The 25,867-nt window shown below is 36.6% G+C and overlaps 1 protein-coding gene across 1 annotated transcript; it reads right to left on the bottom strand.

The window, feature by feature from the left end:
* Positions 1 to 3: 3 nt before the first annotated feature.
* LOC133288254 (kinesin-like protein KIN-7C, mitochondrial) lies at positions 4 to 25,867 on the bottom strand. The gene is made up of 26 exons (XM_061485972.1): positions 25,620 to 25,867; positions 25,428 to 25,525; positions 23,484 to 23,573; positions 23,181 to 23,233; positions 22,063 to 22,128; positions 21,935 to 21,988; positions 21,128 to 21,187; positions 19,450 to 19,528; positions 14,015 to 14,082; positions 12,261 to 12,323; positions 12,025 to 12,129; positions 11,348 to 11,452; positions 11,141 to 11,248; positions 10,907 to 11,053; positions 10,518 to 10,700; positions 9,863 to 10,033; positions 9,114 to 9,350; positions 8,860 to 9,000; positions 8,656 to 8,772; positions 8,271 to 8,321; positions 8,110 to 8,157; positions 7,793 to 8,035; positions 6,881 to 7,624; positions 1,134 to 1,223; positions 158 to 197; positions 4 to 42 (listed from the first exon to the last, which is right to left on the bottom strand). Exons 1-25 carry the CDS (start codon positions 25,865 to 25,867, stop codon positions 177 to 179), a joined length of 3,390 nt encoding a protein of 1,129 aa, XP_061341956.1. The 3' UTR covers positions 4 to 42; positions 158 to 176.

The following is a 25,867-nucleotide window of genomic DNA, read 5'->3' as shown; positions in this document are numbered from 1 at the left end:
GGTGATTGTCAATATTTTGTAAGCATACCGAGTATACTGTACCTGCAATAAAAGTGCATACTTAGTTAAAACATCCCAAATCAGGAACGTGATTCCTGGAGAACCCCATATTTCTATGGATTTATACCAACTTCAAAACCTCATGTACAATACTCACAGCAGTCAATAGCAAGACGCTACATGTTTTGATTTGCATACTGCAAGTTGTAAAAAAAACACTGTCAGTCATGGCAGGTTGGTCGCAAGAGATTACAATCTTAGGCAGAAAACAAAAACAGGTAAGTAGGTATATTTTTCAAAATACAACCAACTGTTGAATCAGAAACATGGATAGCAGGTTGGTCATTTTTTCCCGCCCTCCTAAAATTACCACTTTTTCATTAACTGGCGAATAAAACGAATCCATAATTTGGAATTCAACTTCTGACATGACTTGTCTTAGCATATGCAGCCTATTTAAAACATTGAAAATTCATAATATTGATATTATTCATCTGATAAAGCAAAAGTAAATAGATTTGCCAATTTAGTAATCGTTGTGTTACAAAAGGAAAATCTGTCGACATACAGGAGGTAAAGCAAGTTATCCCTTGTACATGGAACGCGATTTCTAGTATTAGAAGTTAAGTTAGAATGCCAATATCAAAATATATCTAGTAGTATTAGATTATACAACTATAATGGTGTATTGTATATTTATTTTGTATCTCTGCTGAGTCAGCATTGAACTGCTATAACAGTTGTAAGCTGTTATAACAGTTGTCAGTTAGTTACATAACTGTTGGAGAGTTACATTACACCTATAAAAGGTTGTACTCGTGTAAACCAGAGATTGATTCATTCCATTCAGAACCACTTCTGAGAACTCTTTTCTCTGCTCTCTCTTCTCTCATTATCTCAGAGAGTCCTAGTTCTATCAAGTATCAAGCAGCGGGACTAAAAGCCCGCAATAAACCATCCAAAACAGCATCTAAGAATTAATGTTTACTTTTCCAGGATATAAATGAACATGAAAAATGACCCGGATATATATCGAATTTTAAATAGAAGTAGCAGAAGCAAAAACTCTCCTGAATCATTAGGACCTGGCAATGGCAATTTATTGTTGAAAGGCAGGCAAGTAAGAAATGTACCTTTGCATGGCAAATTTTTGTTATTGCCTCAATATGAAGGTTTTGAAGCTCTTCAAGGGCCATAACATCCAGACCAGCGATGTCTTCACCCTATTACATAGTTAAAAGCGATGTCATTTGCAATGCTTTGTCTTCACGTAGAGAAATCAGAAAACTAAGTCTAGGCTTATGTGATGTGAGATAGATGACCACCCACGAAATTAACACTTCTATGCCATTTATAATTCCTACTCTTCAAAATGTAAATCTACTATGGGTGCAAATAGAAGACTGCAACCAGGGAAATCATGTTTGAAAAACCAAGCAAACAGACTAAAAGTAATTATAGCACGTGTCTGTAACTATTCGCTATGGAATTTGAGTCCCAAAAATACAGTTGATTTAGTGAGGGAGGTTTTCTAATTTGCCCACTCTCGTGGAATAGTAAGGGCTGTTGATTATTGTTTCGGGAAACAGTTTTTGGTTTTCAAAAACTAGTAAAACAAAAAAATATCCATTTAGGTGCCTAATTTTTTATTTGATTGTTTGAAAAAATATTCTCCATAATATGTCTTTGAAGTAGCAAATTGAGAATACTTTTTGGGTATTATTGTTTTGTTTTCTTTAATTTGTTTTTAAGGATTCTTTACTCTCACTTTAAAACACTATTGTCGCCACCATTGCATCATCGCTGCCATCACCACTATTGTCGGAGCGTCCTCAACCTTTCAAGACTTATTCTCAAAACAAAATTCATCAAACAAGTGTTTTGATATTTTTATTCTGTGAAATAGTTCTAAGAAATAATTCTATGAAATAATTTTTGTTAGAGAACAGTATATGTTAAACTTAGAGAAATTGGGATAAAACCTTATGTTCTCCTTTGGAGAATTCTCATTTAAATAGTATGATATAATTACACAATCATAACTATACAATCATAACCTACAGCTAGCTAATTAATTAAGGATATAATTACACAATCATAACCTACAGCTGGCTAATTAATTAAGGATATAATTACAAATCATAACCTACAGCTGGCTAATTAATTAAGGATATAATTACAAATCTGCACAAATAATGCCAAATATTCTGCTCATCAATTCTATTGACATCCCCCCTCAAATTGATGCTGGTGAATCTACAAGCATCAATTTGCTGACGAGGAAATTATGTCGTTGACGTGTCAAAGACTTGGTGAGGATGTCAGCTAGTTGAACAGATGTTGAGACATGAGGTAGAGTGATAATTCTACGGTCATAAGCTTCCCTGATTGAATGACAATCGACCTCTATGTGCTTTGTTCTTTCATGGTATACAGGATTTGCTGCAATCTGTATGGCACTTGTATTATCAGCATACAACGGAGTTGGTGTTGCTTGTGAATAACCAAGTTCTGAAAGAAGGCCCCGTAACCAAATAATCTCAGAGCATGCTGCAGACATGGACCGATATTCTGCTTCAGTGGAGGATTTAGAGACAGATTCTTGTTTCTTGCATTTCCAGGAGATAGGGGCATCTCCTAAAAACATACACCAGCCAGTAGTAGACTTCCTTGTGTCGGGACATCCAGCCCAATCAGCATCGCTGTATGCTTGAAGTTGTATTGTTGCATTTGTCGGAAAGAAGATACCACGGCTGGGAGTGGCCAACAAATATTTAATGATTCGTTGTACTGCTGTAAGATGCAAGTGTCTAGAATTTTGCATGAATTTGCTGACTGTGTGGACAGCAAAAGAGATATCAGGTCTTGTGATGGTGAGGTAGATGAGACTTCCTACCAACTTTCGATATAAAGTTGGGTCTTGTAGAAGGTCACCTTCATCCCGTCTTAACTTTACATTAACTTCCATGGGAGTGTCAACCATAGTTGCAGTGGTGAGACCAGCTAGCTGAATTAGATCCTGAGTATATTTGTGATGAGTGACAAAGATGCCTTTTTGTTGGAATTGTACTTCTAATCCCAAGAAATAAGTGAGCTGTCCAAGATCTTTCATGTGGAAGGTTGTATGCATCAATTGTTTGATTGTAGTGATAGCCTCTTGATCTGAGCCGGTGACGATAATGTCATCCACATAAACAAGGAGAATCACAATACCTTTGGAGGTCCTTTGTAGAAAAAGAGATGGTCCTCTAGTGCAAGAAGTTCAGTCTCTATAGCATCCTGCCAACATTTATGCTCCATTGCCTGTTTATATGAAGAAGGAATAGGAATAGATGCTAAAGTTGCTGTCAAAGATAAAGATTCAGAAACACCATACTTTTCCGGTGGTTTACGAATGCGAGTACTGCGACGTAAAGGGGCAGGTTCTAGTGCATGCACTGGATCAGCAGCCAGAGAATGATCAGAAGGGGGCCTTGAAGGGATTGAAGTCTGAATTGGTGGAACAGTCGGACGTCTTTGGTAGACAATGACAGGAGGACGAGCTTGGTCTTCTGCAAAACTGTTAGGAAACAATGGCAAGACAGATTTGGATGTAGAAGATTGAGTGTCTTGGTTAGTAGCAAAAAAATATGTATCTTCTTGAAAGATGACATTTCTAGAAACCCGAATCCTATGTAAGTGAGGATCATAGCATAAAAAACCTTTTTGATGGGCTGAGTAACCAAGAAAAGCACATTTAACAGATTGAGCTGTGAGTTTGGTGTGTTCTGGTGGCTGAAGATGAACATAACAGACACAACCAAAGGTGCGAAGAGTTGAATAATTGGGTTGCTTACCAAATAACCTTAAGAAAGGGGAATCATTGTGCAAGACTGGAGAAGGCAGCCGATTAATAAGGTGGACAACAGTTGAGAGAGCTTCACACCCAAAACGGGAGGGTACTAAAGAGTCCAACATTAAGGTACGGACAACATCAAGAAGATGACGGTTTTTTCTTTCAGCTATCCCATTTTGTTGGGGTGTGGAAGGACACGACCTTTGAGATAATATACCATTTTTCTGCAAGAACTCTTGAAACAAATGAGATGTGTATTCCCCCCCAATTGTCAGAACGCAGAGTTTTAATTTTTGATGCAAACTGAGTTTGAACATAGGAATGAAAAAATTGGAATGCAGAGAAAGCGTCAGCTTTAGATCGCAAAAAATAGACCCATGTGAAACGACTATAGTCATCAATAAAAGTGATAAAATATTTGTAATGTGCATGAGATATTACAGGTGTGATGCCCCATAAATCACTGTGAATTATGTCAAAAGGCTGATTTACATTTGATTGATGAACTGGAAATGGTAGAATTTTACTTTTACCAAGTTTACAAGAATTGCAATCAAATTGAACAGCACTAAAAGATGGGAAATGTTTATTGCCAAGAACTCCAGATTTCATTAAGGCATGAAGTACATTCGAATTTGGGTGACCAAGACGCTTATGCCATAATTGAAAATTAACAGTTGCAGAATTACAAGAAATAAAAGGCTGAAAAGAACATGGTGACAACAATGAATAAAGAGGAAAAAGACGTCCAACTTTAGGCCCCTTCGCGATCACCTTCCCTGAGTGTTGATCCTGCACATGACAACCAGACTTTGAGAATTCAACTTTGCAATCACTGTCAACTAATTGACCAATTGAAATAAGGTTACTGGTGAGATCAGGGGAAACATAAACATTGGTAAGAGATGAAGAAATATCACCAATTGCTGTGATAGGTAAATTGTTTCCATCCGCAGTGTGTATTTGTAAATTACCAGAGTAATTTGTAACATTGGTAAGAGAAGCAACATTGTTGGTCATATGATTGGATGCGCCAGAGTCAAAGTACCAAGGAGAGCTGGATAAAGAAACTTTACCTGAAAGACCCAAAGCAGAAAATGCAGAAACAATCATTTGTTGAACCATTTCAGGGGTTAAAGTTGGCACAGAAACAGGAGTAGTAGAAGAGCCAACAGTGGCAGTGAAGGCTGTTGCATTTCTCCGTGGTGGTCTGATTTGACATTCTTTGATGATGTGACCTTCTTTTTTGCAGTAATTACAGAACTTTTTAGGACAGTTTGAAGCAAAATGTCCATGGCCTTTGCAGCAGAAACATTGGACAGTACTCATGTCTCGACCTCGTGGTTTGGCTTGTACTGCATACGCTACAGGAAGGGAGGCAGATTTCTGGTGTTCCATGTTTGTCTGAGTAAGGAGACGTTGTTCTTCACGAAGCAATTCATTTAGACATTCATCCAAGGAGGGAACAGGAGCCCTGTTCATTAGGTTGGTGCGAATGCCCTCAAAAGTAGATCTCAATTTCATAAGAAATTGATCTCGTTTTGTGGTGTCATGAACATTTTGGACTACAGTTTGTCCTTCAGTCGACAAATCTTTATAGACAATGTCAGTATATTCAGCCCAAAGATTCATGAAATGAGAATAGAATTCAGAAATTGAGAGACTATCCTGTTGAAAAAGAGAAATTTCATGTTCAAGTTGGAACCTGCGAGCAGTGTTTGTTTGGTTATAAATTTTCTTCAAATAGTCACACATCTTTGCTGCCGTTGTTAAGGGTCTGAGATTGAGGACAATACTAGGCTCAACAGAGCCTATGATCCAAGTCATTACCTGTGCATCTTTGGCCTCCCATTGGGCATGTGCCGCTTGGTGCGTAGTTTTGTCAGGAGCAGAATTAGTTCCGTCAACATGACCCCAAAGCTCCTTGCCTTTGACAAAGATCTGGAACTGAAATGCCCAGGTGGAGTAGTTCTTTCCATTAAGACGAACAAAAAGAACATCATATTTTTCAGTAGACATGATGCTGAGAAAAATCGCGAGAGGAAAAAAAAAACAAGAATCGCGACGTGAACAGTACGCGCAAAAGACTAGAACTTGGGAACTCAGAGACTGTGAGTACAGCGAAAAATTTAGAGAAACCTAGACTGATACCATGTTAAACTTATAGAAATTGGGATAAAACCTTATGTTCTCCTTTGGAGAATTCTCATTTAAATAGTATGATATAATTACACAATCATAACTATACAATCATAACCTACAACTAGCTAATTAATTAAGGATATAATTACACAATCATAACCTACAGCTGGCTAATTAATTAAGGATATAATTACAAATCATAACCTACAGCTGGCTAATTAATTAAGGATATAATTACAAATCTGCACAAATAATGCCAAATATTCTGCTCATCAATTCTATTGACAGTATAAACCATTAAAAAGCCTTCACCCAAAAACTTAAGCTGTTAAGTGAAGTTACATTAATTATTTTATATAACTCTAACACACCCCCTTGCACTAGAGCTAAGCTCTACTAGAAATTTGGCTACTAGATTCCGGATATTCTGAAGAATTTTTTTTTCACTTTTGGAATCCCTGCTTTCCCTAATTCAACATCCAAATCTAAAAATAAATATATAGAATCCTTAAGCCACTATTGACTTTGAAGTCAATTCTTTCAGACCCAAACGTGGCAGCTGTGCTTGGAGTTCTGATCTATCCTTATGGAAAGGTTGATGCACGTCTTTCGCTTGTTATATTTCTAAACACTATTAGCATTAGTTTATGAACTTGCCATATACGTAATTATATTATATGTTGAGAGCACATCTAATTGATCTTCACTTTCCAATCTACCTTATTTCAATTTTCTCTTTTTTCATCATCTCTCTTTCTTCTAGAAACCAGTCACCTAAACTTATTTTCTCAACCCCGATCTTAGTTAAATTTTAAAAAGTCAACCAAAAATTCAATAATGTAGATATGACCATGAATCATGATTAATATTATCATGGCAAATATATAATATGAAATGAGATACCTTCAATCTAGAAATACGACTTTCTAGTTCTTTGCATCTTCTTCTTTCTCTTTGATAACTAGCCTTTAGTTCTTCTAATGCAATCATATCTTCCATGCTTCCTAAAGTATCATCCTCTTTGTACTGTTTTCTATAAGAGTAACGATTAGACGAGGGAAGTCCATTTTTAACCTTGGTTTGTAGGTCATTAGGCATATGAACTGTTGACCTATCCTCAATATTAATGCCAGACATTCTCATCTTTGCTACCAGCATCCGCATGCTTGTCAGCTCATGTTCCAAATCTTGTTTTTGGTGTTTTATTTCATCAAGTGTCCTCCTTAGGCCACCTTCTATTTCATCTTTCACAGATAGAGCCGCTTCTAATGCAGCTTCTCTTTGGAATCTAGCATTAAGGTCCTTCTGCAACTCCTCAATAAGAACTTCATTCCCTAGTTTATTCGATTGCACATCTCGTTGAAATTTATTATTGATGTTTTGCTTGCAATCATATGAAGATATCTGACAAAAGTTAGATTTGCAACAGGCCTCTTTTGCAGCTGCCACATCACCAGTCAGTTCTGCATTTTCATAAGTAAGTGTAGTCACTTCTTCAGCTAGGTTTCGGAGTTCAACTGCTGCAGCTGATGCCAACTCTTTTGCATATGAAGCTTCCTCTGCAAGCTTCTGGCTTTGAATTTCAAGCCCGTCTTTCTCTTCAACCAATCTCACATTCTCTTGCCTTAAATTCTCTATTTCAGCTGCCTGCACAATTTAATAGCAAAAACGAAAATCACTTCTACCAACATACAAACATACCAAAAGAATCTAAGCATTGTTCTCGTGATTATCTATTATGCCAACAGTAGTTTTATTTAAGTTCCTTCTGCAGAAGATGCCAGTGAGAGAGAGAGAGAGAGAGAGAGAGATAACCTGCATAAGAATTTGGGAATTTATAATAGAGTCACTATTTCCTTGCTTGGAGTGTGCTTGAGAAACTATTGAATTCAAGTTTTTGACTGCCCTTGTTTCATCAGTCTTTCCCAATATATCTCTAGAACTTTCAGTCTCACTGTCAGCAAACTGCTGAGAATTCGCTGAGATTTTATCCAGCAACAAATTCATCTGTTTCCTCAGTGAAAGAATTGTCTCTTGCATCTCAGCATTCTCTGAATTCTGTACAGTGTTAGCAAATGTTAAGAATTTCAACAAGTGCCCGTACAAGGAGGTCATATAATTGTGTAATATACCTTCAACTGTAGTTGCTCTTGAAGTATCCTATTGTCGGCTGACATGATCTTGAATGCTCAATTGACATGAGAGAATGGGCTTAGTATGATACACATGGCATTTCTGCTCGATAATGCAATTGAATCCATCCTAAAACTATAAAGAAGATAAGACAACCAACCTCAAGTTCGAAAATTTTTTCATTGAGCTCAATGGTAAGCTTGGACAGAGCCTACATCAGATATTCATTGACGTGTTAATTGAAGTTTACCAATAAAGTATACCCCAAAAAATTATTAAAAAAAAAAAAAGTTTATTAGATTACATTTCAATATAAGCTATCATTAAGAACGGTTTAAACAAAAAAAAAAAGGAAAACAAACTACATAAATTTCTTTTACTAAAACCTTTGGTGCTATTAAACTTCTTGTCACAATGCAATTTTATATATCATGAAAGAAGTGTAAGATGTTACAAGTTTCAAGATAGAATTCTTGAAATAGTCTTTCACCAAATATAGCTGTGTTTATAAGGTGGCTTTAAGTAGATTTTAGTCTCGCAGTTACCTGAGACATTTCGCTGTTACTTGGTGAATGTCCTAGTGATCCAATCATCTGTTGCTCCAGAATACAGATTTGGTTCTTCTTTTGGCTAATTTCACCCTTTAACTTATGCATGTCCTCCTATCATCATCACCAAAATAACCCACTCAATTTTATTATGAAATATTAAATTTGTTCTTCATTTGTAATCTTAAGTAAAAAGCTCACTTGTAGTTGTATATCTTCAGGTTTGTTAGCTGCTTGTTCAGACAGTCTTTTCAGAGAACTAATACATAACGCCACCTCCCCAGCCAACATTTTTACTTGTTCACGAAGAAGATCCATTTGATCAGTAACAGTAGTCCCAGTCTACAAGATAACCATTTAGTATAATTATTGTTCACATCCATAAGATTCGCCCATGTTTCTAGATACAAGTATGTTTTGCCACCAACATTGATGACAAGTATTTGAGATCTCACCCGAGGAAGTTGACGACCCCCAACAGTTACACTGAACAAGTCACCTGCTTGAGTTCTTCCTGGAAAAGAATTAAGAGCTGAAGCATTATCCTTTCTGCTGACTGAATTCCTGCGAGAGTCTTTCATGTCATAAAGCGTAACTCCATTTGGCATCAATTTTGAAGCAGATGCAGGTGACCCATTTGCAGAGCCCTCACTATCAACATTTGGCGATAATCCATCAAGATTATCAGGTTTCTGCATAGGAGGCATATACTATTTGTTGACTGGATAACAACGAATATAAAATGCTGATTTGCTTTCACATAAAATTTAGATAGAGCATTACCAATCGTCAAATCCAAGTCCACAAAAAGCTCAGCTTGGCAGAAATTCCGTAATCTTCCCTATATGTCTTAATTACAGTGATCCATCATTGATGAATTGTGATTTTTGTATTATTTATTCTATACATTAAACATGAATGGAAAGGAGTGCATATTATTTCTGAATGAATTGGTAAAATCTGAACTACACATTACAATATATAAGCTAAACTCAATAATAACTTTCTTAAGATAAGGTTCAATTAATGGTAATTAATGACCTATCCTAGTCACAAAATAATTCACAATAATTACAATGTTACAAAAGTAACCGATGTGAGACTATCACAACAATTAATATTAACTTTTAAACTTATTAATCAACTAGTCAACTATTTCTAACATAACAATAATATAGTTCAAATATATGGGAAAATAACTTACCCTAAGCTTCAGCCAGCCAAGCACTCCACGTCTTTTGTTTCTTTTATAATCCTTCACCAATTCGTCTAAATTGGTGACATCATCCTTTTCTTCCACGGAGGGAACTGAAGCATAGCTCCCAGCATCATCATCAATCAAGGGCTCCCGTTTTCTATCTGGCAAATATGCTAGCTGCATTCACAGAAGGACAAAACATTTGCCATCATCACTGTAAAGAACCAATTCAACCCAAAAGCTTAAGCTATTGGGTGAGACTATATTAATGGTTTTATATATCTCAACACGCTTCCTCACACGAGAGCCCACTGGGCTTGAAGGGTGGACAATGCACAGGCCCACCTACCTGTGCGAACAAAGAAATTCCACTTGAAAGAAAGTAGAGGGCAGCGAGGATCGAACCCGGGACACGAGGCTCTGATACCATGTAAAGAACCAAATTCAACCCAAAAGCTTAAACTATTGGGTGAGGCTATATTCATAGTTTTATATATCTCAACAATCACTAATAATATTTATGATTTTATAGTCATTCCAAGTAACTGGAAATTCGTACAGTAAAACAACAAATCAATTAAAAATCAAGACATCGAAGATCAAATTCCCAAGCATAGAATTGACAGCTGCGCAAACTGAAGTAACCTTGTAAAAAACACACCTCATCTTCCCCAAAAGAATGCCTTCGCCTATGATTAGGCCTTTCAAGAACGCTTGACGACATTGCATTCTTTGTAGAAACTAAGATTAATTTGGTTAGTCGCTGAATTCTTCCCATCAATGCTGCTTTAGCTTGTTCCTCCTCTTCCAATCTTGACTTCAATTTGGACTGGCCAGCTTCCAGCTATTATATGATTAAGTAATGCTTATTAAGAGAAGTGAAGAAACAACATACTAGCTAAAAATATCAGTTTTGATATGCAGCGAGGAAAGTAAACATCACTGTGTTAAGATTCAAGAAATAACATTTCATTCCGGCATATTATAAAGTTTCCGACCAAGTAAAAAGTCACTTTTTGGATGATCAATGATATAGGCAACAGCACAAACCTGAAGCTTCAAAGTAACCAGATCTTCTTGTGAAGATGCAGCCATATTGGGATTCTCAATCATGCCACGCTTCAACTGCTGAAGCTCCTGCTTTAACTCAGAAATTTCCCTCTGATACTTTTTGATCAGAGACTTCTCATCCATAATCTAATAGAAGAGAATCAGATAAAAGTTAGCAGTATGAAATCAAAGTGCCGAGAGAATATCACATATTAGCATTTGACATAAACTCACCTTGTTTTGAGAAGCCTTGATTTCAACATGCTTACTCCGGTGGGCAAATTTTAATGTGTTGTGCGTCTCTTCACTACTGCTAGAGGCAGGAGTAACTGTGCAAATGAGCTTCAACAACCAAACCATATTAAGTCATTTTAAAACATTAGTTAACCATGCAAATGTCAACAACAACTAGCAGAAAATTCAAAGAGCAATCGCACTAACAGAAATTCGTCCATGGCCACTAAGGGATGATTGCAACAAACGAGTGAGCTTTGAATCTCGATAAGGAATATGAGTTGACTTCCCATCTGTTAATTTAGCGATCACCTGCAATGCAGAAACAGGAAGATAGAGAAATTTAATTACTTCACTAAACAGAACTTGAGAATGGGATTGTTACACACCACAAGAATAGAAAACATGTTCATACCCAAACAGTTATGTAAATGTCGAGCTAACTACAAGCTGGCATCATAGCATAATGACAGAAATGCAACCAAGATTATTCACTTATATCCTCATGTTATTGACTAATTGCACTCGCTAAGATGCCCTACAAAACATTGTTTAGAGACAAAGAAACTCATCAAACCATCCAAAGTGTGCAGCATCCAAATAAGGATCTTTAAAGGCTAAGAAAGGATTGATGAAGAAAATCAAATATAAAACTCAGGATCCAATTATACCAAAGCTATTGCTATTGTTACATGTTTTAATAAGCAAGATGCAATGAAAGTAAGCACAAGAAACACGAACAGTAACAATAATTCAAAATAACTGCAATATTACACATTACATGGGGAAGAGACGAACTAGCATTTGAAAACTAGGATAGCAGCTGCTATGGTAAAAAGAGTTCAGAAAAACTAAAGATAGGCAAAAAATTAGTATATCATTACCGTTCCAAGAGTAAGCAAGCTTTTATTAATATAGGAACCTTCTTTCCTCCGTAAACCAGTTGTTTCAGTCTTAGAACTTTCAGAACCTGCAAGATCAATTAAGTGCTGGAAAAGAAGAAAAATTTGGGGGAAAAAAAAGATTTTAGAAGTGGTAATAAACAGAACGCTGGAGAAATGTACTGGAGCAATATAGTAATATAGTATAATGGTGGGAATCCTAGTTTTATGAGTGTTACCAAGTGGGACAATGCCACATCCTCTTCTCCTATATTTTCCCCTCGCGAACTGCTTTCAATAGTCTGATAGAAACAATATATTCAGTAAAGAAGGATAAGCAATATAAAGAAATCAAAACAACAATAAGGAGAAATCCCAGTAAGTTATGATTGGTTAAAACACAAATTCATATTGAATTGCATTCGACATGATAGCTACTCAAACGCAATTAAAACAATTCATAAAATACTTAGGTTTTGAAGCCACAAAGAGCAGTTTAAAAGAGAACAAACACTGAGGCCAAAGAAAAAGAGATATGTGTTAATATATTCTATGTAGACTGTTGATTGAGCTGTAACTAGGCGCAAACCTAGCATAAATAACCGAATAATATGGGTTCCAGGATTTCTCTAGTTAGTCCCCATCTGATATACCTCGAAACTCATCCATAATTTTCTTAACATGTTCAACTTGACTTGTCACGTTCCATCATTTTTACAAAAACTAGACTTGTCAAACTATTTCATTATCTTGATGAAATAAGGTATATGCATTGATGTTACCCAAGTTTCAAGAGAATATGCAATCTAATCACTCAATTAAAGTAACTGATATGCCCCTTGTATTCTGGCACCTCATATTTGTCAAACAGTTGGGAATTGTGTTAGGCCTGGCTTTTGAGCAGCCAAAAGTAATTAAATCAATATTGGGAACTGTTGGAACTTGGAATAATAATATAAAATTAAAGTTGACAGTCGTTAATAGCTGTTAATTAGCTCTGTAATTATTCCTTGATTAGCTTCTATACTTAATCCAGTAATAGTATCAATAGGAAGGATCGTGTGTAAGAAACACAATGTCTCTGCCTCTGTTTTAAGATTGTAACAAAGCAGTAGCATCCTCCATCCCGTCACTATTTTGCTGCCAAGTTCCCAAAACAAGGAAGTTCTAAGGTGAATTACATTTTCCCTTGGTTAACCTATCTTCTTCCCAGTGGCTATGCTCTAACTCCGGCATCCAGAAATTCAGTTTTTTCTCTGGGGAGGAAGCATGGACAATCCAAAATAGTTGGCATACTGGTGTCGGACACTTTTGACACTTAAGATAGTCCTAACTGCATTTTACAAAAAAAAATTAGTTTTTGATTTTTATAATAATACAAATGGGAATACTACAATAATTAGATAAAGCATTTTGTTATGTCCATTATGACTAATGCTAACTTTTAGAACATTCATTCTCTCTTTTAATTTAAGATTTGTGTTTTTATGTTGATTCTACACTAATTTTATGTTATACCATAATAGTGTCAAGTCCTATAATTTTTAAATTTTGATGTTGTCCATGTCAGGGTCTTATCGTATTTGTGTCCAATGTCATTCATGCTTCCTCTATGCTGCCACGGTTTCACCATTTTCTGATCACTTATTCAAAATACAGGTGTTGCCATAGAATCCAGAGACCACAAAATTGATAGAAAGTGGAAGATGACTAGAAGCCCAACCAGTCATTGCCCCTCTCTTTTTCTGGCCAATTTCGCCTCTGTTAGACTGTTGTTAGGCCTGTTTAGTTGCTGCTGCTAGACTACTATTCTAATGAATCTAGACTAGTATTATAACCAGGACTTTGGCGACATATATAAATTTATACTAGTAGCAAACATCAAATGTTGAATACATTTAAAAGAAAGCCCACTAGACAGTTTTGCACATTATGATAAAGGCAAAGAATCATGCATTCAAATCCTAAACATATGGAGGTCATTCTGACATACCAAGGTGAATATAGTGTGGCTTCGACTGCTAAATAGATTGAAATTATTTGAGCCCACATGTCTATGCTCTGCATTAAAATGCATAAATTAGAAGAAACAAGCATGTAACAATACAAGACTAAAGAAAATATCAAAACCATAAATAACTTTTAGAAGATCATAAAATTTGCAATGGGCAGGAACTTTGATTGCAAAAGATGGTCATGCTTCGAGTTGGAGCATTAACAAAAGCATTGTAAATATAGAATATTCTAGATTATCATTTATTACTTCCTTGCTATCTGTTCCCTTATTTATTAATGTCTCTTGTTATTGTAAATAAGCCTCTTAGTTTACTGTTGCTATTTATTAGCATTGTTCTTTGTACTCAATATAAATAGGACCTATTGGGTCTCTCAATGTAATCAATCAATAGTGTTATACAGCAAAACACTCTTTCTTTTTCATCATGGTATCAAGAGCTGGTTAAAATCCAGTCTCTTCCCTGTTCTAACTTCTTTAAGTCTTCCTTCCATTCCTTTTTTTTTGTTTTTTGCCTCTGTCAAGGCCAGAACCCTCACCTAGACACCTCCAACCACAAAACCAAGGCCACCATTAGGTCCAGAACAAAATTCCGAGCCAGCCAACAAAAGACCCGTCGCCGGAAACCCAGCCACGCGCCACCAACATCCTCCAGCTTCGCCGGCGCGTGTGGTCCACGCGCCGCCCTCCCATCATTTTTTTCCGGCGGGTCATACCCCGTTCTGATCGTCTGCCTTCCCTCTTCCTGTTTTGAGGGTCAAAATCATATTTGGAGGAATTTTTTTTTCTGGGTATTGTTGTTAGGAAGCCATGGACACTGAAAATGTTGAAAATTCATCTGGTGTTTCGATCGGAACCTCACCCCTTCCCATTTCTTCGTCTTCTGGAGACAACCCAGCAATGCAGATCACCAATCACCGTTTAAACGGTAGAAACTATGTGCAATGGTGTCAATCTGTTAAGTTGTTTATCCAGGCCAAAGGGAAGATGGGGTATCTGGATGGAAAAAAGGTTCAACCAGCAGAACATGAACCTGGCTATGATGCTTGGGTGACTGAAAATGCTTTGGTCATGACATGGCTGACTAATTCTATGGAACCGGATATCAGTCAAACTTATTTATTCCTTGATACGGCTCAAGAAATTTGGGAAGCTGTTAAAGAATACTACTCTGACCTGGGCAATGCCTCTCAGGCTTTTGAACTCAACACCAAGGTGAAAGATTTACGCCAAGGAGGGATGACTGTTACTGAATACTTCCTTGCTCTAAAAACATTGTGGCAAGAGTTGGATCTTTATGATAAAGCAGACCTTCAAGGTTTAGACGCTAATGCAATATTCAAAAATTATATAGAGAAAAGGCGTCTCTATGATTTTCTTGGTGGCCTTAATTCTGATCTGGATGATGTTCGTGGAAGAATTTTGGGGCAAAACCCATTACCTTCCATTGCCACTGCCTTTTCTGAGGTACGAAGGGAGGAGCTTCGCCGAAAGGTAATGTTGGGTGATAAGGACTCTAAGTCCTCTGATGGGTCAGCCCTTATAACAAAGAATACTGCTCGTCCTTCTGGGGACTCAAAACGTTCTGACCGTTGGTGTTCTCATTGCAATAAGGGTGGTCACACCCGTGAAAAATGTTGGGAAATTCATGGCAAACCACCAAACTAGAAACCAAAAGGACAGAACAAGAATCGTGCTAATCAAGTATCTTCTGAAGATAAGGGGGAGGGGTCTCATGTCCCTTCAAACCCCGATGGTGTTCTCCTCTCTAAGGCCCAGTATGAGCAATTTCAGAAATTGATGTCTCAATCTGCTGAGGCAACTAGTCATGTTGCTCAAAAAGGTATGGCATTCCATGTTGAACGTAGTAATCATTGGATCCTTGATTCAGGAGCCTCTGATCACATGACAGGTAATGCAACCTTATTTTCCTCCTATACCCCTTACTATCACCCGTCACGAATAAGAACAGTTGATGGAAATTTCTCCACTATTGCGGGCAAGGGATCCATTAAACTTTCTGAACATATTATTTTGAACTCAGTCCTTCATGTTCCCTCCCTTACTTGTAACCTCATCTCTATTTGCAAATTTACTGCTGAGTTGCATTGTGTTGCTAAGTTTTCTGCAAATGCTTGTATCTTTCAGGAGCAGGACTCGGGGATGATGATTGGCAGTGCTAGAGAGGAAGAAGGGCTATACTATTTGGAGGAGGATCTTTGTGAAAGGAGGATTTTTTCAAACCACTCTCTATGTTTATCAGATGATTGTAATGATGTTTTGTTATGGCATCGTAGGTTAGGGCACCCAAATTTTGTTTATCTTCAGAAGTTATTCCCTAACTTATTTATCAATAAAAAGCCAAGTTCCTTTCTTTGTGATATTTGTCAGCTTGCAAAACATTCTCGTGTCACTTATTCTCCTAAGAAATATCATGAATCTTCTCCCTTTACATTGATTCATAGTGATATTTGGGGACCTGCTCGTGAAAAAAATGTCTCGGGTGCTCGTTGGTTTATTACTTTCATTGATGATCATTCTAGGGTATGTTGGGTATATCTCTTAAAAGACAAGTCTGATGCGGCATCCACTTTTAAAAATTTTCATGCTATGATTCAAACTCAATTCCAGACTCCTATCAAAATTCTGCGAACAGACAATGGCACTGAATATTTTAATTCTGTTCTTGGAGATTACCTAAACCAGCATGGAATTATTCATCAAAGTTCTTGTCCTAACACCCCTCAACAAAATGGGGTGGCTGAAAGGAAAAATAGACATCTAATTGAAGTTGCTCGAGCTCTTTTATTCACGATACATGTCCCTAAATATCTGTGGGGGGAAGCCATCTTGACAGCTTCTTATCTCATTAATCGAATGCCTTCTCAGGTACTAAATTTTCATTCTCCTTTACCTTGTCTTACTAAATCTTTTTCTTCTTTCTGTGCTCTTTCTTCTCTTCCTCCCAAAATATTTGGCTGTGTGGTCTTTGTACATATTCCTCCACATCAAAGGTCCAAACTTGACCCTAAATCTATTAGATGTGTCTTCATAGGATATTCCCCTAATCAAAAAGGCTATAAGTGTTACTCACCTTCTCTCCGTAAGGTCTTTGTTTCCACGGATGTTACCTTTTATGAGACACAATCCTTTTTTTCCCCGACTTCTCTTCAGGGGGAGTCTACTGGTATGGATGAAGATAAGCCTGGGAAACCAAATGAAGTTGTTGTCTTACCTTGGCCTTTGGAAACAGGGGGAGTTATTGGGAAGGAAACAGGGGGAGCAACTATACCTGAGTCTAATGATCCTCCCGGTCCTTGTGATCCTCCTGGTAAATGGGAAAAATTCTACAGCAGGCGCAAAACACATCAAGAGACTCTAGACTGCCAGGATCCTGACTCGAGTCCTTGCTCTAGCAACCCACTTGAATGCACTAGCACAGCCAACATTGATATGCCCATCGCCCTTCGGAAAGGTACTAGATCTTGCACTGCTCATCCTATTTTCCATTATATCTCATATGAAAAGTTATCTCCAGGTTTTCGTGCTTTCAACACTATGTTAGATAGTACCAGGATACCCAAAAATATCCAAGAAGCACTTGATGACCCAAAATGGAGGAACGCCGTATTAGAAGAAATGGATGCACTTATAAAAAATGGAACATGGGAGTTTGTGACATTACCTAAAGGAAAGAAAACCGTTGGTTGCAAGTGGGTGTTCACAATAAAATTTAATGCAGATAACAGCATCAACAGGTATAAGGCCAGATTAGTTGCTAAGGGATTTACTCAGACTCATGGAATTGATTATCAGGAGACATTTGCTCCTGTTGCCAAGCTTAACACTATCCGCGTTCTGCTATCTCTTGCCGCCAACCTTGATTGGCCATTGCAACAGTTAGATGTCAAGAATGCCTTCTTGAATGGTGATCTAGATGAGGATGTTTACATGGATCCACCTCCTGGTTTTGAAAAAGGGGATGGTTCTGTGTGCAAGTTGCAGAAGTCTCTCTATGGACTTAAACAATCTCCCGGAGAATGGTTTGGGAAATTTACTCAAGCTGTTAAGGGAAGAGGGTTCACCCAAACTCAGACTGATCACACTTTATTCTTTAAACACTCTGACAAAGGTAGAATTGCTATCCTCATTGTTTATGTTGATGACATAATTGTCACTGGTAATGATACCGAGGAGATAGCCTCTTTAAAAAAATGTTTAGCTGATCAGTTTGAACTAAAAGATCTTGGATCTCTCAAATACTTCCTTGGCATGGAAGTTGCTCGAAGTAAGGAAGGAATTTCCTTAACTCAGAAAAAATACATTCTAGACCTGTTGCAAGAAACAGGTATGCTTGGGTGCAAGCCAGCAGAGACTCCAATTGAAGCTAATATCAAGATGGGAGTTGAGGACGGGGAAGATGTTGATAAAGAGCAGTACCAGAGACTAGTGGGGGAATTAATCTATTTGTCACACACTCGTCCTGATATTGCTTTTGCTGTGAGCATGGTTAGCCAATTCATACATTCTCCTAAGGAAAAACACCTTAGTGTTGTTTATAGAATTCTCAAGTACCTCAAAAACACCCCTGGTCGAGGAATTCTCTTTAAAAAGGGGAACAAAAGGATGATTGAAGTTTATATAGATGCAGACTGGGCTGGCTCTGCAATGGACCGAAGATCTACTTCAGGATATTGTACTTATGTCTGGGGAAACCTTGTGACCTGGAGAAGTAAGAAACAAACTGTTGTTGCAAGAAGCAGTGCAGAAGCGGAATTTCGGGCTTTAGCCCATGGTATTTGTGAAGGAATTTGGTTAAGAAGGCTTCTGGAAGAGTTGAAGATCTCTTATTCCCTACCTATCAGATTATATTGTGATAATAAAGCTGCTATCAGCATTGCTCAAAATCCTGTCCATCATGACAGAACAAAACATGTGGAAGTCGATCGTCACTTTATCAAAGAAAAATTAGAAGACGGTAGTGTATGCTTGTCATATATACCTACCAAGGAACAAACGGCAGACATTCTCACCAAAGGTTTACTTAAGCCGACCTTTGAGGATTTGATCAGCAAGTTGGGAATGATCAATATATATCTCCCAACTTGAGGGGGAGTGTAGAATATTCTAGATTATCATTTATTACTTCCTTGCTATCTGTTCCCTTATTTATTAATGTCTCTTGTTATTGTAAATAAGCCTCTTAGTTTACTGTTGCTATTTATTAGCATTGTTCTTTGTACTCAATATAAATAGGACCTATTGGGTCTTTCAATGTAATCAATCAATAGTGTTATACAGCAAAACACTCAACACTCTTCCTTTTTCATCAGTAAAGGAAAAATTTAGACAAAGAGAGCCACCAATGGTTTAAAATGAGAACAAAGGGAAGACACGTTAAAAAGTTTTTATACCTTCTCCGGTAGCAATCAAAGAAAGGGCATGAGCAGGGGACAGCACAACTTCTTCTTTGATTCCTTCAACATAAGTCCCCTGTCACCATTATATACCTTGCATGAGTCATTATAAGAATCAAATAATTGGCATTTCAGGCCTCCTTTAAGCAATATGTAACATAAGAGAAATAAGTACAGAAAGATGTCGGTAAGTAACAAATGCCAACATCACAAATCACATTACTCATTACCACTTGGAGCAGTAGCAATAAATTAGAGGCATTGAAGCTAAGATTTGTGGTCATGATGACAAATAACAAAACAAAATTATGTATAAACTGGATGAATACAGTCACTCCACAACTTGATAAATATGAAAAGAATATTATTATAGGAAACTTCACAAAGGAAAGGGACTTCATAACTATGTCAGTCAGAAATATTATTTATTTTATTTTATAAACATAGTATATAGTATTTTAGAAAAAAAATTATCATTATAAGGAATCTGATTTATTAATGAAAATATTCAGCTTCATATGGAAATTATTTTTCTTATCCCAGCAGAATAAGGTTATGAAGGAATTACCCTACATATTAGATACCATTACAAGGCATCCAGGATTTTCTATTTAGTAAACTTATTTTTTAATTTCAATCTCAAGTTAATATATTTAATTAGTGAATCTTGTTGCATTATTCAGCTCCAAATGTAATTGAAGTGTCATATCGCAGCAGAATATGAAGGATTATGAAGGAATTACTATGCATTATATGAGGAATCCAGTATGTGCAAGCTTAGAAGAATTATATTTTACTTTCAATTTCATGTTTTTTTTGCTTACAAAGGAGACCTATGACCTAGTGTGAGGAAGGGGGGGAGTGTATAGACTGAAGTGGAAGCAAACCGGCCTAGCGGGGATTCAATCATGTGATCAAGTAGTTCTTAAAGGGATTCAACGTCACTTGAGCCAAGGCTCTTGGGTCAAGCTAGTTTAATTAGTGAAATTTGTCTGTCCTGTTTTTCACCTCCTCATCCTCCTTCTCCTTTTCTTCTCGCTTTTCATCTTCTCTCCTCTCTATTTTGCATAAATTGCAATTTAAAGTGTAGTTCCACACCAACTGGTCTACAAGAAGGGGGAAGGGGGACCCTCATGTGAAACACAAAAACACATTAGAAATCAGCACTAACGAGAACAAGATAAAAGTTCAGTCAGTGATGATTCTTCCAATTTAAGTAATGGCACTGAGAATTAGGTTTTAAGTAATTATATTTTTTATTGATATCAAATTGAATTTAGGATCTCTCCCAGTAGAATTAGGATTGCTTTAGAAATCAGCTTCATACTAGAATCAGAAGTGTATGGGCCTTGCAACTGTTAGAATTATGGTTGTCAAAATCACATTAGAAAACACCACATCAATCTAAAATCCTATTATTTAGAGTCTCAATTTTTTCCTCCTTCCTACTTAAACCTTATAATTTCAACAGCAAACATTCAGACTTCCAGAGTTAAGGATAAATTGATTCTGTTAAATTCACCCAAGTGAAACTTTTTACAATGAGAACAAGGAGCCAACAGAGTGTGCTTTAGGAAAAGGACTCTCGGCTAAGCTACTGTTGACATGAAGAACAGAAAATGAACAATGCCAAAATGACCAGCTCTAAACTATCCAATATTAATATATATAAAACCTGAGCATCCTCTCGTATTCTTAGGTTCTGCCCAATTGGATCCAGCAAGTCATTAATGACCTACAACAAGAGCAGAAAAAAATGTAAACTGATACACATTAAGATTTATGGACGAGGATAGATTCATGCCTGTAGGCCTTATTTACATAGAAATTTGAGGGGAGGGGAGCAAGAAATAAAATAAATAGCTCTAATGATCAGGCTTGCATTTACAAGTCAAATTGGAGATAACATTTTTCCCAAAGATATTTGAAACAATTATTTTTTTTCTAAGCACACTTTCCTTATGGTTATACTCCCTAACAAGTAGCAATTAAGGCAACCAAGATAAATCTTTGCCAAAATTATTTGAAGTCCATCACAAGGATTATTTGTGACCATGTTGCTGCTAAACTTAATAACTATACTGTTCTTTTTCTCTTTTTTTTGATAAACATAACTATACTGTTCTTTATCACTGTTAAATTAGTCTGGTTTCAAACTTGTATGCTTCTACTTGTATTCGATCACTCTCACATAATTGTCCACCAAAAGTTTTTGTTAACAATGGATGGCCATCCTATTGCACTTGCAATCATTTCACATCAAGTTTATGTCACCTCCGGATATAAATAAACATTTTTTATCCTTTTTAATGTCATCACTTATCTAGATTGTGTCCCTCATGCAGCCGGATCCTATTCTCAGACAATGATGGATTTAATCTGGTCATCATTCTTGCAAATATAATGACTAATTCCCCAATATAGGTATTACAAGTTTCATAAAGATGAGAGAAGTCAAGAAAACACAGTACATGATGCTAACCTCATTGTAAATCTCAAGATATGAGACTCGGAGAAGGAATTCTCGTCCAGGAGTCTGAAAATGACAAACACAAACTATCAAGGATATGAAAGGATTTATAGCTAACTTTGGAAAACTTAACTCTTTACCTCCTGTATAATACTAAAGACATCCTTCACTGCAAGTGGGATAACTCCAGGTGACTTCTGCTCCCCCTGCGAAAAATATATAGCAAAATTTAGAAAGTATATGGATGAAAAAAGAAAATAAGATTTTTAAATTTCAAAGGGATGCCCCAGCTACTCTACGGTCAACCAACATAAAGTCCTAAAAGAGAAAGGACGACTGTTGTTCTGCAGAATGATCACCTTATTATTTAAAGGAGAAAATTTTTACTTTTGCTTAGGCAACAGCTTCATGCTATAAGATCAAAGAAAATTTGATCAAGACTTTTTTGTTTTACATGTGTAAGGGACAAGATCAAATGGCGAATGATTACTACTATATTCTCATATGACCTGGCCTCTTCATCTTTCTTCCCAATTCTGTTTCTGACATCTACTCAGATATGCTTTGAACAGCATTGCTTACCTGGAATAGATGATTCCGCAATGGTAAAAAGTTGATACCATTTTGTTTGATGCAGAATATTTGGTCGAAAAATATAGACTATCTCTTATCATAATTTGAGTTTATTGTCTTGATTCTAGTTTTTAGCTCTTGTGAATATTGTGTTCACTTTACAATATTTTATTATTTTCATACCACGGGAACAGCATCACCCAATAAGCTCCTAGACTCCTAGTCCACACTGATGCAGATGATTAGCCCACATAACTTCAGGGTTAGTTACTTGATATCACTCTCCAACATCATGAATTTTCACTATGCGACTAGATTTATAACACATCTGACCAAAGTAAACAAGAATGTGTCCTTTTTTTCAAACTAGTTTCTGTAAAATTTATCCCAAACAAACCAGAAGATTTAAGAGAATAAAACTATAATGGAGATTGCAAAATAACAAGGATGTATTAATGTTACAAATCCTGCTGCTAGTGCTAACTACTTCATTAAGAAAATAGTGATACATCCCATTCCACCGGTTTGTCTTGCAGATGTGTCAACAAAAGTGTAGGATTCATTACAGGTTGAGCTATCAAACACATTTCCACGTTGCAAATCTCAGAAATAAAATAACGCAAAGTTCTAGTGCCACACATGATCGCACTTCTAGAGAGATGATTAAATATTTAGACTAACTTACATGCATGGTATGAGTCTTTCCACTACTGGTAACCCCATATGCAAAAACAGTACCTGCAGATCAGTAAAGCAATTGTCAGCCAATAACCACATCGAGTGCCATGTTTGGAGAACACAGACAGACAGACTCAGTAAGAGAGTGGTTATCAATATGTTTTGCAAGAAAATAATAATAAGATTCCACCTTGGAAATGACATAAAAAATTTATACGACCAGTGCCTTATTTAGGAGGAAAAGACTACTTAATCCCTTTTAAAAAGACTACTTAATGTACACAAGTATAACCAACAGCAAAAACATTACCATTAATCCCTTCCATGGCACCACTGACAACATGCTGAGCAGCCACATCATAAACATGCCGAGTTGTTGTTGCAGGCCCAAATACCTTATCTGCCACACACAAAATATATTAACAAGAAATAACAGAGAAGGAAAACATAAATACAACCAGTAATGTACCCTGCAAATAGTGACACAATTCTGAAGCCACAAAAAGTCACAACCCTCGAATAAATTTTGTACCATTGATCTCTGAAACTAGGCTTGGCAAAAAGGAGTCAACCCATCGGTTTGACTCGTAACCCAGCTAAAATGAGCCGGGTTGGGTTAGGAAAAATGAGTTAGCAACTCGAGTCAGCCCGACTCGTTTTAGCTCGAAAAAAACTGAGTCAACCCACGGGTCAAACGGGTTGGCTCGCAGGTTATGTTTTTTTTTTAATATAAAAGTATAAAAATTAATGAAGATAAATGGAAAGCTAAAACCTAAAATTCCAATTCCAAAGACCCAAACAAAAATACCCTGCAGCTGCCAATAAGTCCAAAACTGTGCATTAAGGACCTTTTTTATAGTATGTGTGACAGTGTGAATGTGGTGCCAACTGCCAATAAGTCCAAGTCCAAATGCAAAAAATTTTATGGTTTATCTGTATAATGTCTTTGTATTGATTAATAATTTAGGAAAAAAATTTAGAAGTTATAGCATCAGTGGAATTTTTTTTTTTTTTCATTTTTTCGAGCCAACCCTAACCCGGGTCGGGTTGGGTTGAGTTTTCTGGCTCGTTTATTTTTAGAGCCAACCCTAACTCGGTTCGTTTTTTTCGGGTTGAACACGGGTTGAGTCGGGTTGAGCCGGATTGACCCGTTTTGCCAACCCTATCTGAAACAGCTTTCCCAAACAATAGCATAGCACAGATTAAAAGTTGTGACATTTTGTAATTTCAAAGTTGTGACTATAGCCGGACTACAAGGCAGTCTAACACATTCTATCAACTAACATCCTTCCAAATATTTATTTAAAAATAAAAAAATAATAATAATAAAAAACTCAAATATAATGTTATGTACATATGGTTGGATTGCTTAAACAGAAAATGAACCAAAAATTCGGCTCACTCCAATATGTTTTAACTTTCAATTTGTATGTTGATTAACAAAGTACCAAATTAATTTACCTACATCTTGATACTTGATCAAGTATAAGTAGATTATCGGTTAAATTAGTTTGATAATTGATTAATTAATGGGAAAAATGTTTCTCCCGTGACATCATATAAAATTATCTTCTACAACTCAAGTATCGTCATTTTGCGGTTTGTGAAAACAATGCAGGACATTTTAATAATTTACTATCTTTTTATTTCATGTAATTTTACTAAAATATCATGCATTTTTTCTCAAATCCTTAAAACGATATTGTTTAGGGATTGTTAAATATAAATTTATATCATGTTTCTCATGTTGCAGAAAAAACGTTAATCCCTTAATTAATATCTAAATTAAAATAGCACACACACTGCTTCGCCAAGCCGCACAAAGTTGCCATTTTCCCAACATAAATTCGCCCTAACCATTATCAAAGTGAGCTAAGCCAGGTGGTATTTTTTTTTTTTTTTGGAACAAAATCATTTTGAATGAAATAAAGGAAATACGTAATTAACTATGGGTGCGTTTTGTCTGCACTGAAGTGAATGCATATAAGTTATCAGTATTGAGCTCAAACAAAGTCATTTTGAGATAGAAATTAAGGTATTTTTATAATTTTAATTTACTTCAAGTTATAATAATCTTTATTATTATATTTTTTTTAATTTTTTAATTCCAAAACGACGGTAGTAGAAATATTGTTCTGATTAACAAATTACCAAAAACCATGGCATAATTTAGTAATAGACTTTTTATTTATTTATTTATATGAACAGTTAGTAATTACTGCAAAAAAAAAAAAAAAAGATTAAGAATACTAACCAAAACCATAAGCAAGGGAAGGATTGAACTCATTTCTCACTACATGATCTCCATCTGCGTACCACGCCACTTCGTCCCCTTTATTAATTTCTCTGACACTGTCCAAAACCAAAACACAAAACCACAAAATTAATTATAAAAATAAATAAAAAATAACAAAAGAGACACTACAAGGAAATGAAACGAACGAACCTGAGGGGTCGAAACCGGATGGTGACAGAGACATTCTCCTTGGCCTTGCTGACGTCAGAGGCGCTGGTGGCCGCTACAGGGGATACAGACAATTTCGGCGACGGTCTCGACGACGTCGACGACGACGACGGTGTGGTAGGTCTTCCGCCGGGTTTTGTGCTGGCCGCCGGAGACTTCCGTGACCGGAGAGGCGAGACGGTGGAGGAGGCTCTCTGGGAGGAGCGAGTGTAGCCGGCGGCGGAAGACAT

Source organism: Gastrolobium bilobum, unplaced genomic scaffold, assembly GCF_033153095.1.
Source record: "Gastrolobium bilobum isolate Gb01-03AN ecotype WA unplaced genomic scaffold, APGP_CSIRO_Gbil_v1 utg776, whole genome shotgun sequence".
In the NCBI taxonomy this organism is placed as follows: domain Eukaryota; kingdom Viridiplantae; phylum Streptophyta; class Magnoliopsida; order Fabales; family Fabaceae; genus Gastrolobium; species Gastrolobium bilobum.
The sequence above is the reverse complement of the archived record's forward strand: the minus strand, read 5'-3'. Positions and strand labels throughout refer to the sequence as shown.